At 34.8% G+C, this 22,371-nt stretch overlaps 1 protein-coding gene and 1 pseudogene across 1 annotated transcript; one reads left to right on the top strand and one right to left on the bottom strand.

The window, feature by feature from the left end:
* Positions 1 to 2,900: 2,900 nt before the first annotated feature.
* LOC132063115 (plasmodesmata-located protein 7-like) lies at positions 2,901 to 8,327 on the top strand (annotated as a pseudogene).
* A 274-nt stretch (positions 8,328 to 8,601) lies between these two features.
* Positions 8,602 to 9,509, bottom strand: LOC132063107 (uncharacterized). The gene is made up of 2 exons (XM_059455537.1): positions 8,865 to 9,509; positions 8,602 to 8,814 (listed from the first exon to the last, which is right to left on the bottom strand). The coding sequence occupies exons 1-2, from the start codon at positions 9,507 to 9,509 to the stop codon at positions 8,602 to 8,604; spliced, it is 858 nt and encodes a 285-aa protein (XP_059311520.1).
* Positions 9,510 to 22,371: the final 12,862 nt, after the last annotated feature.

Below are 22,371 nucleotides of genomic sequence, written 5' to 3'. Positions count from 1 at the left end.
TCACAAACGTGGCCGCATAATGCGATCCGCGAGACATATCTGTTCAGCAGACTGCTCTACGACCTTTCAGTAAAATGGTCATAAACTTTTACTCACAACTCCGTTTGAGCTCGACCATATATGGTTAGAAATGTATTTCAAAGATTTACAACTTTCATGTTTTAAGTTTTCTCAAATTCTTAATAGAATTGCACGTAAACAGGCTGGAAATCAGACCTATCGTAAACATAGTCGATTCTATCTAATCTTACGCACCCCACTATTCGTCTTGATCTTAAAACAACTATTTTCACCCAAAATCATCTCGATAGGACTTCATATGTCTAAAATGAAACATTAATACTCATTTAACACATTCACATCTAACCTGGATTTACAGAGTGTTAAAGAAACTAAGTGTCAATCAATACCTGCCCCTGATTGAGAAGGTTACTGCTAGATTTACTTGTTGGTCTGCAAAACCTCTTTCTTATGCAGGCAGGTTGTAGTTGATCAAGTCAGTTTTGTTTGATGTCCAAGCTTTCTGGGCACAAATTTTCCTGATTCCCAAGAAAGCTATAAAGGCCATTGAACAAATATGTAGAACTTTTCTATGGATAGGGGCTGTTACTATCTCTAAGAAGGCTTTAATGGCTTGGGATATTGTGTTTTTGCCATATACTGCTGGTGGTTTAAAGGTAATCAATCTCTACTTTTAGAATAGAGTTACTATTCTAAAGCAGTTGTTGAATGTGGCAAGGAAGAAATACTGTCTATGGATCCAATGGATCCATAGCTATTATATAAAAGCAAACAGCTTAGAAACACTATCAATACCTAAGACTGCATCTTGGGTGGTGAGAAAGATACTGGCACCTAGGGAGTTAGTATTGCAAGGGCAAACAAATCCTGGTACTTTAAATACTTCTTTGGTTGCAGCTCAACATGGACAAATTTTCTCTATCAGGAAGATGTATTTGAAACTGCTACCTCAACATCCCAAAGTTTAATGGAAGAGCAATACTCTGCAATAGGATATATCCCAGATACAAGTTCATTCTTTGGGTAGCTTTACATCAAAGGCTAGCAACTGTGAATGGACTACTGAAATTTGGCATTCAGGTTCCACCTGATTATGCTTTTGGTGGCCAGAATAGGGAGACATTCACATACTTATTCTTTGAGTGTCAGCGGACTAACAATCTTTGGAATAGGTTGTGAGTATGGTTAGGCTATCAGAGAACCATTCAGGACTGGAACACAGAGGTAAAATGGGCTTGCAACTTAGCTAAAGAGAAAGCAGGTTTGGCTGAGATTTCTAGTTGTGCATTTGCTATGATTGTTGATGTTATTTAGAGAGAAAGGAACAAGATCAAGTTTCGGCAAGGTGCACTAATAGCTGCTCTGGTGCTGAAGGAAATGGTCATGCATTTACACACAAGAGGGCGAGCTAATGCTAAATGGCATGCTGCTTTGCAGAGGCTGAATACATTTCCATAGCTGCAAATTACTTATTATTTTATCTTCTCTTGTAATGAAAGATGTAAATCCTAATCTACTGGTTGCAAGTGAATTCAATAGTTAGCTAAGTATAGTAGAGTAGATATTAGAGGACTTCTTTGAGGATAGCAGTTTGTCCAAAACTGCTTCTTCTTTGTATGTAAATATTTTGGTCATTAATGAAAGATACTATTTAACCAAAAAATATATTAAAATAACCTAGATCCAGGTGGATTAAACTAGGTGACGCAAATACAAAGTACTTTTCTGCTGTAGTCAAGGAGAGGAGCCAGAGGAAGCAAATTTCAGAATGTACTGGTGTTAATGGAATCAAGTTAAGCACTCTTGATACCGTAAAAGATGAAACTATCCAATTTTACAAAGGTTTGATGGGTCCTCCACACCTGTGTTAGATGTAGTAGACAAGGAAGTTATCAACAAAGGGCCTAAGTTGACTCATGATCAGCAGCAACTTTTGTGTGCAAATGTTACTGAGCAGGAAATAGTTGAAGGATTAAATGTTATTACTGATGATAAAACTCCTGGAGTGGATGGCTACAATGCGTTCTTCTACAAGAAGATATGGCATATCATTAAGGAAGGTGTCATAACAGCTATAAATAATTTTTTTGAGACTGGTAAGCTATATAGAGCAATGACCTGTACTGTAATAACTTTGGTGCCAAAGATTGAAGCTCCAGTCGGTGTCAAAGACTATAGGACAATGCTTGTTGTACTGTGCTCTATAAAATTATATCTAAAGTCCTGGCAAACAGAATGCAAAAGGTGATGTTTTATATTCTCTGTGAGGCACAAGCAGGGTTTATCCCAAGAAGGAAAATTTCAGACAACATTATCCTAGCACATGAGCTGGGGAAGTCCTATACTGAGAAACACATTTCTCCTAGATGCATGTTTAAGGTTGACTTACAAAAAACTTATGACTCTGTCGAGTGGAAATTTATGGAGCAAATGCTGGATGAAGTAGGCTTTCCTGTGAAGTTTTCCAATTGGATTCTTGAATGTATGCAGACAAATAACTACTCCATTATCATTAATGGGGAACCTACTTTGCCTTTAATTTGATGTTGCTAGGACTGAGACAGGGGATCCTCTTTTCCCTTATCTCTTTGCACTTGCTATGCTATACTAAAGTAGGAGCTTAAACTGCCTTCGCAAGGAGCACACTTTTAAATATCACCCCAATTGTAGCAGACTTAGAATCACCCACTTATGTTTTCCTGATGACCTATTGATGTTTTCTAGGGGAGATTTACCATCTATAATGGCACTTCACCAATGCTTTCTGGTTTTCTCCAAAGCATCAGGAGTCCAAGCCAAAACATTCACATATGGAATAGGGCTGCAATTGCCAGGATCTGTTGGGATGTGGAGCACAAGACTGATAAAGTTTGGATCAAATGGATCCACTCCTACCACATAAAGGGGCAACAATTGTGGAAGTGCCTGTGCCTAAGCAGTCTTGTTGGATGTTAAGGAAAATATTTGATGCTAGAAGAGACAGACCTCATTTGCAGAATTGTGGGAATGGGAAGCCTTCAATCAAGCAGTCCTATCTGCAGTTACTAAACAATAACATTAGAGTCACTTGGAAGTGCTTAAGGTTTGGGAATGTTGCCCGACCTAAGGCTCAGTTCACTATGTGGTTACAGGTGTAGAATAAACTCCTAACTACTGATAGATTACTCAGCTAGGGCATTAATGTTAATCCAGCATGTGTTTTCTATCAAGTATAGATGGAGTCCCGAGATCACATCTTTGAAGAATGCCCTTTTGCTGTAACAGTATGGAATAGAGTTTTGAAGTGGCTGGACAGAGAAGCTTATATGCCTAGAAACTGGCAACAACACCTGACTTGAGCCATCCAAAATGCAATGGAAAGATCAGTTGCAACTCAGATTTTCAAACATATCTATGTAGAGGTTATACACTCCATATGGATGGAAAGGAATCGGAGAAAGTTTGAACATGTAATCCAGAGGAATAGAAGTCATTTGTAGAGAAGTTTCTTATATGGCAAGTGTTAGAGCCACTGGCTGGAGTAGTTTAAAGTTACAGTCTTGTTGGTTTTGACTCTAGTTTCTAATTTTAGCTAGATTACTGTTTAGTAGAGTGAGTTAGTAGTGTTTAAGACCTGTATAGTTGGCTGTGTTGGCCATGCAATTTTTTTTTCTTTGTACAGCTTACTTGGTGATGGATACAAAAGTTAGTTATAAAAAATAAAATAAAAATCACAAAAAATAGCATTAGATTTTGTGACAAATTCATAAATGTATTATTCTACTTATAATGTTAATATACTTAAATAAAATTCTAATATGAAAAGGTATTACATAAATGGAGGATTGAAGGATAGGATGGGGGGGGGGGGGGGGGGGGAATGTCTATTATTCAAAGTTGAGGGGAGTTTGATTTTTTAAATAAAGTTGGGGGGGTGAAAATCATTTTTCACCCTGAAGGAGAACTTGCGGGAAAATTTAATAGTAAGAGAAAAAAGATGCTATAGAAAGATAAGTTCGGTCAAAACCCACAAGTTTAAATATACATATATTATCTATTCTTTAAAGGTTGGTTGAGAGAGAGGTGACAACCTCACATATTAATCAGAATTAGGAGCCTTTTATGAATGACAATAATAGTTTATTAATCACAACAAATAAAAGAGTGTGTTTAAAAATTTTGGTATAATTATTAGGCGAGGTAACTAATTAAGATTATCTTGTTTTAATATTTAGATTTTAGCTTGAAGTGTCGGACTATATATGTTGGTACTCAAATTTTAGCCTGAAGTGATAGACTATATATGTTGGTACTCAAATTGATTATAACATTCTTGTGATACCCGAAGGAAGAAGCTATGGGTTGATCAACAATGTGACAAAATGTATTTCCTGTTTGAATTTATATTTTTCATAATATTTTATTTTAATATTTTAACCTATCAGTGCTTGCATTATATGTTCGGAGATTTCTGTATGGCATGATTTCTTCTCTTATATTGATCTAGCTAAATATGATTAATTTCCATTTACTTATTTAAATAAAGTTTCACAACTATTTAATATCATTTTATATTTTATATAATTCATTTTTCTTGTATACAATTTTTTGAATTAACGCAATACACACGTGTAATGCACGTACATTAAAACTAGTTCTTTAATAAATGAATGATGCTTAATAGTAGCTTTATCATTTATAGAAATAAGAAGATTGAGAGTAACGCAAATAACAAGTCGTAGTATTGAATATTACTATTTGAGAGCACCGTGAAAGTGAATATCACTTAACTTTTTTCTAAAAAATACATCGCCGAATTTTACATCTTCATTTGTCATTAGTCTTCATGTGTTTTTCCTATGTCTCAAAATTAATATATATATATATATATTTTTTTTTTTGCTATTTAAAAGTAATTTTATTTTTATTCATGAAGGAGTGATGTTTTCATTATAATATTAATAAAGTTTATTGATTTTTTTTTTAGGGAGGTAAATTGCATAGTAACATAGTATACATTTTAAGAAATTTTGATTCTTTATTGTATGAGAGTTAAGATGTTAGAGTTGATTTGGATCTCATAATAACTTTTATATCATTGTATTATTTGTACTTGTAAACTCATGTTAGAACTTTTTTTTCTAGGAGTTTCTTTAATCATATTTTTAATTTTTTTTTAAAAACTATTAATGTATTTTCTATAATTTTTGAGTTATTATACTATTTTACTATATTATAAATAAATAATGCAAAGATCTATGAGACTTATACCCCATGCCTCGGGACTTACGTCTCATCCCATACTAAATAAAAGACCCTGCCTCATGTCCCCACCTTTTAAAATACTGATTTAAAGTGGTGATTTGGATTTTGGAGCATGTCTAGGTGCCAAATTGATACCCAGATTAAAAGACTAGAAATAGAATCCCGTCCAACTTATTCGGCTATTTGAACTTATTCTTAAACTGTCAAGAAAATATATAAAAGCAAATATAAAACAAACAAAAAAAAAACTCTTTCCGTCCCAATTTATATGATACTCTTTTCTTTTTAGTCAGTCTCAAAAAGAATAACATCTATATTTAGTAAAAACTCAACTTTAAATTTACCTTTTTTTACCTTTAATGAAATAATTTCTAGCCACATAAATTTCTATAGATTGTTTTGGATCACAAATTTTAAAAATCTTCCTTTATTTCATAAATTTCGTGTCAAGTCAAATACATTGGTATAGAATGGAACGGTAGGACCAGCAAATCAAAGAAAATGATCATCACGTTGCAGGAGGGGACAATCTGTTTGACATGGCACGAGTTGATGGTAACAATCATGTCAATTTCCTTGTACCCTTTCCACCTCTTCCCTATTTTAGATCTACCTATTTTTGTATTATATTTTAAATAAATGCTGGAAAAAAAAAAAGTGAAAGACTTCTAAAGAGTGACTTAAGAGAAAAGTCCCAATCACTTTCACATTCTACAACAAATTCCTGAGTCCGATTTGTCAACTAATTGTAGGTAACTAAGATCTCGTGTGAAGTTTTCTCTTTGCTTCACAAATAAAATATTCACCCAACTCGCCTTATGAGTCAAATCTCAACTCACTACTCACTTTCCCAGTCAACTCAGCAACTTATTCATCGTATAACAAACATAGCATAGTGGGGTCCACCCAACAAGACATGATCAACGGTCTATATCAATGCCAAGGAGATTTGTCCATGCCGGATTGCACCACGTGTCTAGCGCGCTCCATGAGTCAACTCACCGAGTTGTGTCCACAGACTTGTGGTGGAGCTCTACAATTACAAGGTGTTTTGTAAAGTATGATAATAGCTCTTTTTTGGACTCAAGAGGATAAAACTGTGGTGATGAAAAAATGTGGGCCATCTAATGGGTTTGATTTAGATGAAATGGGCCGAAGGGATGCTGTTCTGGGGGCATTTTTTTGCGCGGAGTGCCCTTCTTTTGGGGTGGTCTTTAAATTTTGCCCCTCATATTTGTGGTCTTTAAATTACGCCCTCATATCGTCGGTCTTTAATTTTTGCCCTTCGCACGCAACTTTGAGCTTTCGTTGCAGTTCCGAGTTCGAACCCCCGCTCAAGCAAAATTAAAAAAAAAAAATCGCAAGACAAGATTTGAGTCGCGTGTGGCGGGACCCGCATACTTTTGTTAAGGAATTACAAATTTTATGCGGACCCGCATACTCATGCCTTATGGGCGTATTTTTGGCATAAGTATGTCGGTCCCATAACTTTGATAATTCCTTCACAAAGTTATGCGCGGGGGCATACTTTTAACGGGAAAACTTTTACGCCGGACCCCTAAGCATAATTTTGTGAAGGAATTATCAAAGTTATGCCGGACCGGCATACTTATGCCGAGTCCGCCATATAAGTATGCGCATGTACGGTCCGACATAACTTTGATAATTCCTTCACAAAGTTACGGGGTGGGGCATACTTTTAACGGGCAAACTTTTATCCGGACCGCATATCCTTTGTGAAGGAATTATCAAAGTTATGTCGGACCCACATACTTACGCCACCGCCTCGCACAACATAAGTATGCCGGTCCCATAACTTTGGTAATTCCTTAACAAAAGTATGCCGGTCCCAGATAGCGAAATTTAAACTTGCCTTGCGAATTTTTTTTTTTAAAATTTTGACCGCGCGTGGGTTCGAACCGGAACCTACGGGTGCCAGCCTAAGGGCAAATTTTAAAGATTTCAAATATGAGGGGCAAAATTTAAAGACCACCCCAAAAGAAGGGCAATTCTGCGAATTGCCCTTCTGGGGGTGCCTAATGGGAAGTAATGGGCTTTATAGGGTTGGTGGGTCAGAGGATGTACAAGGTATGGCCTACATTTTTTTGCGCGGAGTGCCCTTCGTTTGGGGTGGTCTTTAAATTTTGCCCCTCATATTTGAAATCTTTAAAATTTGCTCCTTCTGCTAACACCCATAGGTTCCAGGTTCGAACCACGCGCGATCAAAATTTTAAAAAATTGCAAGAGTTTAAATTTCGCTTATGCCGGACCTAAGATACTTTTGTTAATGAATTATCAAAGTTATGCCGGGATCTCGCATACTTATGCTCTCAGGCAGACTTGGCATAAGTATGCCGCGGTCCCGCATAACTTTGATAATTCCTTCACAAAGTTATGCCGGTCCAAGATAAAAGTTTGCCCATTAAAAGTATGTCCCCACCGCATAACTTTCAGAAGGGAATTATCAAAGTTATGCCTAACCCGACATACTTATGCCTTATGGGCGTACTTGGCATAAAGTATGTCGGTCCGCATAACTTTGATAATTCCTTCACAAAGTTATGTCGGGTCCGCATAAAAGTTTGCTCCATTAAAAGTATGCCCCCACCAAGCATAACTTCAGTGAAGGAATTATCAAAGTTATGCTCGGACCCGGCATACTTACGCCAAGTCCGCCCATAAGGCATTTAGATGCCGGTCCGATAAATGTGTAATTCCTTAACAATGTATGCCTGTTGGCATATAGCGAAATTTAAACCGCCTTTGCGAATTTTTTTTTTTTAAAATTTCGACCGCGTACGGGTTCGAACCTGGAACCTATGGGTGTTAGCCGAAGGGCAAAATTTAAACATTTCAAATATGAGGGGCAAAATTTAAAGACCACACATCCTATGGCCTAATGTGTGGGTGATTTGAGTATGGCCCAATGTCAAGATTGCTTATCTGAGGCGTTCGAACGGTTGAAAAAAGAGTGTGATGGTGGTGTTTATGGTGATATGTTTTTGGGAAAATGTTATGCTAGGTATACAACTGGGCAGAGAGGCGAATCCAGAATTTCATGAGGATGGATTCACCATTGCTTTTAAGATATGATATAAAAATTTATAGTGACATCGACTTCCCGAGCAAAAGATAATTAATTACATTTTTTTATGAAGTAAGTTGTTTTATAAATTACAATGGCATCAAAGAGATGCATAGTTACAAAAGAAGAGGAAATATCAACTCATACAAAGATAACAAAAACCTATCATAAGTCTAAAGAGCTGACAAATCCAAGGGCCTATTATAAGACTAAAGAACTAATAAAATCCAAAAAACTAAACAACCCTTCTATTACAATTCTACTCGACGAGGCTTCATCCTTTGAAAACGATCCATAATAGCATCATTGTTTATAGTTGCAAATAGCTTATGCTCTATCTTACAAACTAAACAACCATTCAGAAATTCTTCACCAATGTTATTGCGTAGATCATTTTTTATGAGTTTCGTTGAGGAAAATGCTCTTTCCACACTTGCAGTAGCAACAGGTAAAATCAATGTCAGCTTCACAAGTAAATAAACAAGAGACCAAGTTTGATCAATTTTGTTTTTGCCATCACAATAGCAAGATCCTTAATCCCTTTCAAGTTGAGAAACTTGCTATCACGCTGTAGAGCATAGACAATGAAACTATCAAGCTGGTAACTGAGATCTCGAAGTTGGTTATCACCAAACTCACTTTTGTAATACCCGGCCAACTTCATTATCCTATTCTTCTCAAAATTAGGAAATGAATCAACGGGATTCAAACTAGCCATACCAAGGAGTAAGTCACTAGTCGCAACATCAAAACGATTATTGAGCTCCTGAAGTTGCAAATCAATAACCGCATAAAATACTTCCACATGAAAGTGATGTAAATATGAAACTCCGGACCTCTTACGCTTCAACCTTGGACAGTCATCAACCATTTTGGGAATCAAAATATCATGTTTGCCACAAAATGAATAAACCTCATCCATCATAGACTCCAATTCACTTTCTCTCATTTTTTGCAATCTTATCTTTGCAAGATTCAGCAACTCCATAGCATTGATGATATCTTGATCTTTCTTTTCTAAAGCTCTGCTCAATTCATTTTTAAAAAGCAACATCTTGAACATCAAATGCACAATAAAGACAAATTCAAATTCTTGAATATTATCCGAAAGATTTCCTGCTGCAAGTTTATCAAGCTTGAGTGGAGAATCTTCTTTCATATCTTTAATCACATTAGCAATTGAAGAAAATATAATCATGAAATTTTCGAAGGTCTTAAAATCAGATCCCCAACGAGTATCACCGCCGTTGGAGAATTCTTCTTCCAAAAGATACACCGATTTTTGACCTCCCGTAATTTAATTTATTTACTGAGGGTCCTTGGATAATAAATAAGATAATTTTGCACACTTACAAAAATTTTAAATAATTTTAAACAATTATTCAGGTTAACATTTTACTTCCATAAATTAATAGGGGAACCTTCAAAGCTTTATTAATTATTCAAAAATTTATCATCATTTTACAGATAGTATTTTCTATAATTCAGCAACAGCAGAACAATTTCAAACAATTGTTCATTTAATTCAGTAAAATCAAGAAAATTAGATAATAGGAAATTTATTTATTTATATCCAAGAAATTTGAGTAATTAAAAGAATTTACCACTTTTACCCCTCGAGCTTTGAATTATTACTATATATGTGTGTTTGAGCCAATTTTGGAAAAATTGTTTAAAATTATGATTTTTAGCCTAATTCTTGTTATTCTTGCATAAATGATCACCTCATAATTAACCAACTCATGGTTCAATACAACTGGGATCAATTTTGCAAATTCTGAATTTGGGACGGCCTTAATTGAAATGTCCAAGCCATGGGCAGATTAACTAAGGACGTTAATGCAAATTAGTCCTAATTGGTTAAATTAAATACCAAAATAAGGCTACATTTTCAAATAGTTAATTGTAAGGATATTTCTGCAATTAATTACAAAGATTGGCCATAATTGCAACCCTCCGTCAATTAAGGGCTATTTTTGCAAAATGAGTTTTAAATCGCTTATTAATTTAATTACGCCTTTTATTTGACTTTGTTGTATTTGTTTTTACTACGACTAATTACTTTAAATATTAGCCAATATTAGTAAAATACCTATTTTGCCCCTACGAGTGTATATACACTCGATATACTCGTATATACATATGTGATATACAAATATAATTTTCAAAATTAAATAAAGGGGGGGCCAGGTCCAGCCCATTAAGGGCTGACCCGGCCCAACCGAGTTATAATACTCCCTCAGCATAACACAAACACGAGGGGGGGGGGGGGGTCATTTGTTATTTTCTAAAGGGGCTAGGGTGAAAACCCCTACCCGCCCCTCACCCTACCCTTTCCCCCCTTTTACGTTGGGTCAAATCGTCGTTCACTATTACCACCAACACTGTGACGTCGTCGGGTGGCGAGAAAAGGACGAAGCATTAAAAGCTTAGTCCTTTTTTCTAAGACTTTTGCTCAAAACAGCCCCTATAAGTTACAATCCATGTATTTATGTTTTTTTTTACTCCATTTTACAGTTGTAAGAACCATTTATTGTCGTTTTCCTTTGATTGCCTTCATTGTTGGAAAGGCTAAAACTTGACTATGTTAACGTTGGAGTAAGTCCCACATCGTTGGGTTGGTTGGAGAAAGTTATTTTTGGGGTTCTATAAATAGAACCCCATGTTTCAAAAAAAAAAAAAATAGCTTTTGGAAGTTTTAAAAAAGAAAGAATTTCCAAGCTTTAAAAAGTGTAAAATTAGTTTTGAAAGGTTTAAGAGATTAAATCTGGAAAAACAAAGCTTTATACTTGAGATTTCGAGTTAAAAGCATTAGTTAAAATTTTAGTGCATTTTAGAGCTTTTAAATTTGCTCTTCCGTTAAAAAAATTCATTTTGTGTTTTGTCTTGGCTGAGTTTGGGAGTTGGAGGAGCTTGCAAGTCTATTCTTGATCAAGGTTGTGCCAGCAAAAGGTAGTTTTATATTTATTTATTGTTTTTCCCTTAGTTTATACATACTTTCTATTTGGCTGGTTTCGTTTTATATGCTAGTTACATAGTTTAGTCTTTGTATGCTCGGTTATATAGATTAATTTGTGATAATCAAGTGTTTAAGGTTTGGGATAGGTGGTTTAGAATAATGTAGGATTTCAGTGATTCATGTTTGGTTGTGAGACTACAGATTTGACAGAATAGGTGTGAAGTCTCTTGAATAATCTTGCTTTCTTTTTTTTGATTAATGGAATAAGCTTGCCTGAGTTTGTGATGATCATATGAAACTGCTTCTGTGTGTATTAAGCCTATTACCCCATTTTTGTAAGGATAGTTTGGCTTAGTCTATGCCTAAGTAAGAACAATGAATCATGGTCTTCCTTTAGTTACCTATGTTGTTGTTTGGATCCCTGAACATGCTGCTTAGCCCCTTCATCTTGGTTGCATTGCTTCGTGTGTCTGATTTCACTAAGAATGTCCATGGCATAGCATCCCCAGTTGGTTGAGGTTTGTATGGTTCTTAATTTTTCCTTATCTTGACATTCTTGTGTTGTCTTAGTAAGACTTAAATGTGGAGCTTGTTCTGGTTTTATCCTAGCATTAAAGAGGGCATTAGTGTGATATCTCTTGGTTTGAAGTTCTTTCCCATTTACAAGCATAAAGGTACTTAAGATCTAGTTCGATTTTGCTAGGATCATGACCGATGACCATCTTTGTTTGTTTGAAAAAATGATGAGCAAGGTGCTCTTCTTGTGTGCATGAGGGATCTCGATGATTTCGCTCTCTCCCCGTGCTTGTCTACATTAGTATGTGCCTTATGCCTTGTGTGTGCACCCCCCTGCCCTATGTTGTGTGCACATGTGTGCACCGCCCATATTGTGTGATTTCCTTTCGTTGATAAGTTTTTTTTTTTTTTTTATGATAAACATGTGTGTTGTGTGAGGATCTTCTTATCCCGCCCCTAGCCTCAGCCATCCAACATGCTCTTATCCCTTTCTTTCCCCTCATGTCTATGTGTATCCAAGGTGTTTGTATATTGTTTGTGCCATGCTCTGTGTCCCTTCACCCCTTTGCATTCAACATGCCTCTTGCTCTATCACTCTATCTATGTTTTCCAACATCACATACTTTTCTTTTATTTGACTAATTCACTCTGCTCATTCTTTCTTGGACTTTCACATGCCATGCTTTTTCTTTTATTTGATGTGATCTCCCCCCGCACATTTCATTTTGCTTGTCATGCCGCGATTATTTTGTGTTTTTCTTCCCTTCAAGATCCTTGACTTGCATTTTACTCAAATCACCTACACAATGCGCTGTTAGGCTTAACCTCTCTTTTGACCAATTTGGATAACTAGTTAACTGTCCTATACTATTTTAAAATGGTACATGGAGTGTTTTTTTTTTTTTTGTCAATTCATGGTTGAGTATAATCCTTTTTCTTCCCCTTCCCCTATGACATGTGGATGTGGTACATTCATGTGAGCTGATTGTTATGGCATCTTCTGTTTGCACTCTCATCTTGCTCTGTGCCTGTTTTCACTCAACACACCATACTATTGTACTCTTTCCATTGCTTCTGCCAAAGTGAAGGGAGATCTGTGTGACTTGTGTGTGTTATGTGTCTTCTTCTCATTATACTTGTCTTGTTCTGAGAGTTCTAAGTGTTGTAAGCATAATTTCTCCATGGTTGTATACATATAATGCTTACTTGAGTGTTTTTTTTTAAAGGGAAAATCTTCCTTCAAGACCTGTTTGTTTTGACTTATATGAATACAGTTTGCCTTAATGTGGCCTTACTAAGTTAGTTTTATTATAATACTGCTTTGTGTGTAAATTACCTTGTTTGCATTTCATGGTTAAGGTGTAAAAAATGACTGGATTGATTTAGTTCCTTGCATTCATGTGAGAAGAAGTAGTGGATGATTGGTTATGTCATATCCCATGCTTGCTTAATCCTCTTAACTATTAGTCTGTTTTTCTCTGATCATGCCATCCAAGTACATGCACCTTGACTTGAGGCCTGTTAGTGTAGCATCATCTCTTTTAGTTAGCTCTAGAGGCCTAACTTGAACTTTGTGTCAATATTGAGGGTCTGCTGCCTCGCAGCTATGAAAGTGCAGTGCTTGTTCCTTGTTTTACCCCATCTGTGATGCAAGAAAAGTGATCTTGTAGTAGTCTCTTGACCTTGATTTAGAATCTTCATTGGTTATGTATAGGAGGGGTCTAAAACCATGCTTAGATCATCTATGCCAGCCTATAATTATCTGTATTGTCTGCATATTGGAAGAAGTTAGCCTTGATTATATACTCTCTGTGCAAGATGATTTAGAGTGTCTCTATCTATTTCCTTTTGAACCTGACTGTGCTTGTGTGTAAAATCTGAGAAGATAGAACATTTTGATTATGTCATGTATGCACCATGGTCTGTGATTGTTGGTCCCTTCCTCCTCTCTTCTCCCTATTATACCATGCCTAAAAGAGTATGAATGAGGTATCAGTGAACACTTGCAGCTTTGTGTGAAGTGCCAAGTCCTACCTCTGTATGTTCAAAAGGCTTATCTATTTGAGCATGAGTAGTTTTTTTCCCTAAGTCTGTGGTCCTTTCACTTGTCTACATCTTGTCCTGCATATTTGCATGTGGATTGAATTTATCTCTGAATGCCTTTCTGAACACTGTTCTTAACATGCTTGGTCTCTGCATTTTGTTTTGAATGCTATTTTCACTCAGTTTACCTCTGTGCCTTGTATGATTAATTGGTCCAGTGTCCTGATTTTTGTGCCATTTGTTTTGAAATTTTGGGATCCCATACTCATGCTGGTAAAACCTTGCACTAAAAAATGTAAATGAACACTAGCCTACTCATTTGCTTTCCTTTTAAGTGTCATATTTGTATATGTGATCCTACCCTCCATTCCCCGTGCATATGAAAATTAAACCTTAGGCATACCTTAATGATATTGAACCGATTTGCTTTGTAACTTATGTACCTTGATTAAATGTCATATTGTGCAAACCTTGCTTGATAACTTTGTTGCATATACTTGGCCCGTAGTTTCTTTGTGTGAGGCCTTATGGTATGTCTTGCCATCATGCTAGTTGTTCAACTTGAATCTGTCGTGCCGCCATGCCATTAGGCATACCTTAATGATTAATCCTTTCACACCTGACCCTTGCCTCACTAAGTCCGAACTATTGGATGATCTTGTCTTGCTTTTAACGTCGATCTAAATGCCCTTTTCCCAAAAAATGATAAAACTGGATTTAGATAAATGGCTCATTCCCACCAAGACTTGAAACATGAACCTTCCCCAAGACCTCTGAAACTAGTTCTGCATCACATATGATTTTAGCTTTCTTCTTGCCCCTTTTTGCTCACTGCCTATGTTTGTTGTAGTTGCTTCTGAACCTCCTTGTCCTGTGCTATTGACTACCCTGTGACTTGATTGCACCATAGCTGTGTTTAGCACTGAACTATCTACTCCTTCTGCTGCTATTCACATTACCTCTATCCTTTAGCTCATTTCCATGTGTTGAAATAGGTCTTGCCATCCTCTGATTGATACTAGAACTGCTTGGTCACTATGTATGTTACCATCTTTCAGTATTGTGAGAACATTTTGAATATCTCTTTGGTTTCCACTGATTTGTTTATGCTGCTTGGATCCTTAATAATCATCTCACCACATCTACCTAGTGTATCATTTTCTGTGCTCACCTATCTTCACTGAATTAGTACTGCCTGCCTCCTTGTACTCTATTTTTCTTTATAAAGTCTATACTCTCTCTGCCTTTTTCTAATAAGGTTCAAATAAATCCAAGACCAAGTGTGGTAATTCGGGGTTGTCTTAATCTCCCGGTGTTAGCCATGCCTGGGGTTCTTCGAAACCCCTTGGAACTTGTGCGACATCGGAAATACGGGATCCAGACCTAGTCCCCATACCATTCTAAGTCTTGGATTAATTTGAATATCATTTAGATAGGTAGAGGGGTAAGTATAGATTAAGCATGATTGTCTTGAATATGTATATATGATTTTACATACTGTCTCATATGTGTTGACTTATATATATGCGTGTGTGTTTATACATTTTAGTCATTTACTTTAGTGATAAGTTCAGCGATTATAAATTTTCTTTTCTTTTCTTTCCTCCTCCTCCTCCTCCTACCACGCGCCCACTCGGGTCACAAATGCATAAAACCACCCCTTGGGCCCTAAGCTCAAGTAGGAATACTACTTCAAAATAGAGTCAGGGAAGACAACAAAGATAGCAAGGTGCGCTGAAGGCCCAGCCATGGGTGAAAATGGCCAACTAGGGGCTTGGCACGCCCCTAGTCTAACTTAGTCTCTTTATATTTTGTGTTGACTTATTTCCAACTTGATGTACTTGTAAAAATGTGTATTCAAACTCAGATTATAGTGGAAAATCCTTATGATTGGAATTAGACGTCTTAGGACAACGATTCTTATGTCGTTTAGCCGACTTTAGGTCCCCGCACGCTTTTTCAGAAAACCACGGACTTAAATATAACATTTATATGACTAAGTATGTAAATGGAATAACTCAAAACTGATTTTATGTACAAATTAAGAATAAGGTTTTTTTCCTCTAAATCTGAAACAAGGATATCAGCTTTTAACAAGAGAATTTCAAGAAACAAGTTTCTAACTTAGTCAAATACGAACTGGCTTTCTTTTTTCAAATCAAATCAAATTTTTGGATAAAATGGACTCATCCCAGGAAAATGACTTCTAATCTTTACAAGCTTTCCTTTTACACAAAAAATGGTAATTTTTTTTTTTTTTAAACAAAATACGCACCAAACAGAATTGGATAAAAACGGAATTTTCAAGTTACAACACTTATTTTGAAAGAGTTGAAAACAAATGAATGGGTTTTCACTTATGATGCTGTTTTGGCCCAGAATAGGCCTAACTTAATATATATTTTCAGGCGAGATATACTCGTTCAAATGCCTTTATAAACGATTACAGAACCTACGCGTAATATAAAGTTCCGGATAAGACTGAAACGTACCAATACGAGTCAGCCTGAACCCCGGTGTATGAGTATAAAATAGAATAACTTATAACAATGTTTACTTCACAACTTATACTTATTCCTTATACATAAAAGGAAGCTATTTATACTCGGATATAATAAATCCAAAACTACAATACCCTATAAATAAAGGGGATATATTCAAATTCTTCCGAAAAGAAAAATGATATGCTAAAAAACTATTTATGATAGTTCTTTATGGCAAAATAAGCAGTTTAAGCAAATACTCATATACTGGAATTCGAAAGTCAACCGTATAGTACGGATCCTTAATACTGGGGTGCCTAACACCTTCCCCAGGGGATCATCAGAACCCTTACCTAGAACTCTGGATTACGAAGGTTTTTTTACTACATTTGAATAAACCCTTCAAAATTGGTTTTCCTAATTTCCTAAAAATTAGGTGGCGACTCTTTTTCAAAACAAGTCCGAAAGAGCGTCAACGAGTTCGTAGTAACCTTTTTACGCCCTAAACCCGCGCGAAAAAACGAACCGTTACAATAAGCATATTATCACATAATCTTTTTCTTTAGTATAAACACATTTATCCACTTCAACAGAAGAAAAACCGTCTCTCAATAAGACTTGATCAAATTTCTCATGCCATTGTTTAGGAACTTGCTTAAGGCCATAAAGTGATTTCATTAATTTACAAACTTTATTTTGTTGTCCGGAAACTACACATCCCTCAGGTTGAACCATATAAATCTCTTCGTCTAAATCACCATTTAAAAATGCTGTTTTTACATCCATTTGATGGATAAAAAGCTTGTGAATTGATGCTAAGGCAATTAAAACTAGAATAAAAGAAATTCTAGTCACTGGTGCAAATGTATCAAAATAATCAATATTTTGCTTTTGAGAAAATCCTTTTGCTACTAAACGAGCTTTATATTTATCTATAGAGCTATCAGGATTAAGTTTCTTTTTGAAAATCCATTTACAACCAATAGGTTTTGCACCAGGAGGTAAATCAGTCAAAATCCATGTATATAAAATCAATTTCAACTTTTATTGCTTCTCTCAAAAATTTAGCATCAGAAGAAGATATAGCTTCAAAATAATTTGATGGTTCATTATCAACAATAAAAGTTTGAAAATTATTTCCATAAGAAAAATATTCTTTCCTAGGCCTTTTGCTACTTCTCAGTTCCTCATTAGAGGTAATCTCATTATTTCTTTCAACAGGTGCGTGAGAAATTTTATCAGACAATGAAAAAATATGTTCAAAAAATTTAGCATTCTTTGTCTCAATTATAGTATTGCATTCAAGCACATCACTTTTCAACACAAGAAATCTGTATGCAGCATTATGTTCAGCATATCCAATAAACATACAGTCAGCAGTTTTAGAACCTATTTTTCTCTTTTTAGGTTCAGGCAAAAGAACTTTAGCAAGGCACCCCCACACTTTTAGATATTTCAAATTAGGTCCATAACCTTTCCACAATTCATAAGGAGTTTTGCCAGTTCTTTTATGAGGAATCCTATTTTGTAGGTGACATGCAGATAAAATAGCTTCACCCCACAAATTATCAGGTGCATTAGAACTGACTGACATGGAGTTCATCATTTCCTTCAATGTTTTATTTTTCCTTTCAGCTACTCCATTAGACTCAGGTGAATAAGGCGGAGTTATTATGTAAAATACCTTCTTTTTCACAAAAAGCATTTAAGGACAAATATTCTCCACCTCTACCAGATCTAATTCTTTTGATTTTTCTACTAGGCTGATTTCCAACCTCCATTTTATGAGAAATAAAGGCATTAAAAGCATCATCTTTATTTCTAAGCAAGTACAACTTAGTAAATCTAGAAAAATCATCAATGAAAGTCACACAATATCTTTTACCACCTCTAGTCATAGTCTGCTTTAAATCATCTAAATCAGTATGAATCAAGAATAATAATTCAGTTTCTCTATTTATTGAAAAACATGGCTTTTAAGTAATTTTAGCTTCAGCACATATTTCACACTTGTCAAAATTATTCGAGCCTAAGCTAGATATTAAACCCAATCACTGCATCTTCTTTATATATGCGGTATTAACTGTCCTAATCTGGCATGCCACAAAGAAATGGACTCAACCATATAAGCAGAAGTAGACACATTTTCACTGATATCATTAGAAATATTAAGCACAAATAGGCCATGGTTACAAGATCCTTTTCCCACCAAAATATTATTTTTGGTCAACACAACCTCATTTTCTTCAAAAGAAACGGTCACCCCAACTTTTTCTAATAATCCCACAGAAATCAAATTAGTTCGGATATTAGGAATATGCAACACATCACTCAATGCCAGAGTTTTACCAGATATGAGTTTGATTCCTTTTCCAAGAACTTGAGTTGTCCTTGAGTCACCAAGATAAACAGTTTCTTCTCCTTCATCAACTTGGGTGTACGACACAAAGTTATTTTTATTTACGCAAATATGCATAGTAGCACTAGAGTCTATCACCCAATTTATCACATTGGCCTCAATATTTATTTCTGAAATGACCGCAATAATTATATCATCTGCTTCAGTCAAATTTATTTTGACTTAACGAGATTGTCATTTCTCGCAAAAATTCTCTTGCATTGAGGTGTATTTTTCATGAAGGTTTTATTAATGGCTTTGGGCTTGTAACCATGTCCATTTACATACCTGAATTTTGGCATCATCATTTGGCTAAATTGTCGACATATTAATGCATCTACCACACCATGAACATCTGGCAAGATGACGGAAACAGGAGTAGCCAGAACAACACTAACATCGGTATTATTATCAATAATTTCACGAATGATATTATTTGCCATAGTTTCTTAGATTGTTGGGAAAACCACAATATAAAACTAGTACAATAATAAAAGTATTATTTATTTAGCAAACTAATAGTACTGAAAATATAATATTACTATAATAGTATTTTAAATAACAGTACTGAAATATATAAATATTGCTACAATAATATATTTAGTAAGTATGACTTGAGTCGTGCTCGGCACTGTCCTAAGAAACTATTTCAGCAAAGTCAAATAGTTTCCCAGAATTAAACAAGCCCTTCTCTAATTAATTAGAGGACATAGGAATCAAGAAATTAAACTTTACCAGCAAATTATACTAACAGAGCAACTAATTTATTTTATGGGAAAATATATTAGGAAGAGGAAGGAGACGTGAGATGCTATAAGAAAGGAAAAAGATGATTCTTTTTTTTTTTTTTGGTTTTTTTTTTTTTTTTTTTTTTTGGTGTTAATACTCAGTGATGGTGTGTCAATAATGGATGGCAATCTTGAGGCTATTTATAATAGATGAGAAATGGTAAAATAATGATTAACACTTGTCTTGAATCAACCATGCATACTGCCACATATATTTTCACTTGCCACTTCTCCAAGTAATGCTATTTTGTAAAATACTACTACACTAACAATAAAATTTGAAATTTGATACACTTTACCGAATATTGAATTATTGGTACAAATAAAACGGACAAAATAACAAATTAAAAACCACGAAAAATGAAGTGTTGCCAACATACGAGAAAGATGTTATTGCACATCAGTATAGAATAAGACAGAAATCATTTTTTTTTTTTTTTTTTTTTTGAAAAATAAGTTGGATCAACTTGACTTTTCGAAATGCAACTAATTAAAGAGGTGAGCAAAATTTTGGTGAAAGCAAGTAAAAGATCTTCAATTTCCTCTCGGTCACTACGTAAAAGTTAAAAGGCTAAAGTCATCACTATTTAAAAGTAATTGTGCTTACCTTTTGCGACTCGATTTTGTTAAATTACGAAGTTTATATCTAGTGCATATCTTTTTTCTATATCGAGAAATCAACCATTATCATTGTCTTTTAGGTCAAAGTGAGCCGGGTAACCGAATTACGTACCAAAATTATTACGGGCCAAGGTTCAAGTATACGCCTCAACTTCGCAATTTAGAGCACATATACTCTCGTTAAAAAAGTGGTGCATATATACTCTTGCCCTTATACAAATGGTCCAAATATACCCTTTTCGTTGACAGTTTTTAAACAAAAAATTATTTAGCTTATTTTTTAATTAAAAAAATATCACGTGACTTTAAAAAAATAAGCCTTTCCATTCTTTTTTGGTAGACTTATATTTTTAAAGTCACGCGGCAATTTATTTTCTAGCTAGTGGGTTGTCTGGTTTGTTTAAAAAAATATCTTTGTCTTTGTAATAAAATAAGTCTACCCATTTTTTAAAACGAATCAAACCGACATCAAAAGAAAATTATCACGTGACTTTAAAATAAGTCTACTAAAAAAGTTTTTTATAAAGCCACGTGATATTTCTTTAACTAAAAAACAAGTTAAATGATTAAAAAAAAAAAAATCCATCGGCGAAAAGGTATATTTGTGTCATTTGTGTAATGACAGGAGTATATATGCATTATTTTTTTAATGAGAGATTTATCTGCTCTAAATCGCAAAGTTGAGAAGTAATATTTGCACCTTTTCCCTATTATTAATTGAGGATCAACATTTATCTGTACTATTAGTCTATTATTGAGAAGGTAGCCTATTCCTTTAGGAGCAATTTTCATTTCTAACACCCTGGAGTAAAATAAAAGATTTCTAACAAAACTTACATTAAATATCGCCGAAAAAACTATATTTTAACTCTAGCTTAAGGAGGAAAGCAGTTTATTTTTTTTATTTTTTATATTTGATGATAAGGCTTCTAAAAAAAACTGTCTTTGTTACTTTTCGATGGTGTTATAAGAACCTATATTATCAGTTAATGTTGTAAGCTATCAATAAAAGAAAAGATGCTAACAGTACTGTTGAAGATATTAGTTTATGTGGACAACTACGGAGGGCAGTTGAATACTGAGATATTAAAGGGCTTAATTGCTTTCCAGCAACTCAATAGTGAGTTTAATGTGAACAACAGTGTCATTCACACCATGATATATACACACCTAGTCTTCTAGTTGAATCATTCGTGTTAATTCATGGTCATTCACCAAACATTGTCATCACTTCAGCATAAAGTAAAAAGAAAAGAAAAAACCCACAACATGCAGTGATGTTAATTGACCTGACCACTTCAACTAGAGTAGTGCTTTATCAATACACGTGTATAGAGACCGGAATTAAAATTTACAGTTTATGCGTTTTGCAACCAAATTCATAATCGTCAGAGTTATTAGGTTCACAATTCAATATTTATATATATGTAATGAATTTTTTAATACCAATAAAAAATTTAAATATAAATTATTTAGTTTATGTGAACCCATATCTAATATTCTCCATCCGCCCCTGATTTAGGTAGGGTTTCGTGTTGCGGAAAACTTGGATTAGATCTCGATTTTTAGGTCAGTCTACTAATTAATGGACCATGTCAACTTATACGACGTCGGCTTTGATTTTGACTTCTCCAATATGGCGGTTTGATTTTTTGAAATCTTAAGAGGAGCTAAAGTACTAAAGTTTTAAAAAATTGGCAATGACAAAATATGGAATAAGACTTACAGGCTCGGTTTTGTTCCTAATGGCTAGTGCTTAATATCTACTGCTACTAGTATAAAATAAAAATAGGACTAGTGGCACTTGATCAGTTGATCCCTTCCACAGTTTGTTAATTTCCCCTGTGATACTATTATTAACTCTGTTAATAACATGCATGTAGTTACTAATGGACAAGTCTACACGATTCCTTTTTTTTTTTTTTTTTGGTAAGTCGTCAACAAAATTACTAATCGGTATGGATTCATCACTCGGGAGATTAGGGATCCAGAGACAGATTCATGATTTGAAGTTTATGAATTTTTTTTTTTTAGTTACCGATTTTCGAATTAATAATATGCATATATTAAATGATTTATTTAAGACAAATAAATAATTTGAACTAAATCTACTGAATTATGTCAAACTCGTACCTTTTAATGTACCTTCGCCTCTATATGGACCCATGAACACATAATCTAGTGATCTTGAAATTCAATTCATTTTGTTCAAG

This window comes from Lycium ferocissimum, chromosome 1, assembly GCF_029784015.1.
Source record: "Lycium ferocissimum isolate CSIRO_LF1 chromosome 1, AGI_CSIRO_Lferr_CH_V1, whole genome shotgun sequence".
Taxonomy (NCBI): Eukaryota; Viridiplantae; Streptophyta; class Magnoliopsida; order Solanales; family Solanaceae; genus Lycium; species Lycium ferocissimum.
This window is presented reverse-complemented; position numbering and strand designations above follow the sequence as displayed.

Bases quoted from the DNA above. Each gene is read 5' to 3' on its own strand.
- LOC132063107 (XM_059455537.1), bottom strand. From the start codon at position 9,509: ATGAAAGAAGATTCTCCACTCAAGCTTGATAAACTTGCAGCAGGAAAT. The intron at 8,815-8,864 runs GCAAAAACAAAA...TTACTTGTGAAG, and splicing joins AGGATCTTGCTATTGTGATG to CTGACATTGATTTTACCTGT.